At 68.0% G+C, this 203-nt stretch overlaps 1 protein-coding gene across 1 annotated transcript in view; it reads right to left on the bottom strand.

The window, feature by feature from the left end:
• The window catches only part of LOC104489815 (exostosin-1-like), a gene marked incomplete at its 5' end in the record, with an annotated part of 1,420 nt that extends 1,220 nt beyond the window's left edge, over positions 1-200 (bottom strand). Inside the window, one exon of the mRNA XM_010132021.1 lies at positions 1-200. Coding sequence (XP_010130323.1) covers positions 1-200 — 200 coding nt within the window.
• Between the last annotated feature and the right edge of the window lie 3 nt (positions 201-203).

Below are 203 nucleotides of genomic sequence, written 5' to 3'. Positions count from 1 at the left end.
AGGCGGGCCTGCCCGGGGTCAGAGGTGTAGAAGCGGGAGCCCTCGATGGCGGCCAGGACGTTCTGGTAGCTCTCGGCGATCTTCTCCCCCTTCTGCTGCGGGTAGACGTAGACCTTGAAGCCGTTTTTCCGGCACTGGGCGAAGTCGAAGCAGGACTCCATGCGGCAGCGGCGCCCGCGGTAGAGGCCGGCGGTGGCGTCCCG

This window comes from Buceros rhinoceros, unplaced genomic scaffold (genome assembly GCF_000710305.1).
Source record: "Buceros rhinoceros silvestris isolate BGI_N320 unplaced genomic scaffold, ASM71030v1 scaffold12642, whole genome shotgun sequence".
Taxonomy (NCBI): domain Eukaryota; kingdom Metazoa; phylum Chordata; class Aves; order Bucerotiformes; family Bucerotidae; genus Buceros; species Buceros rhinoceros.
The sequence above is the reverse complement of the archived record's forward strand: the minus strand, read 5'-3'. Positions and strand labels throughout refer to the sequence as shown.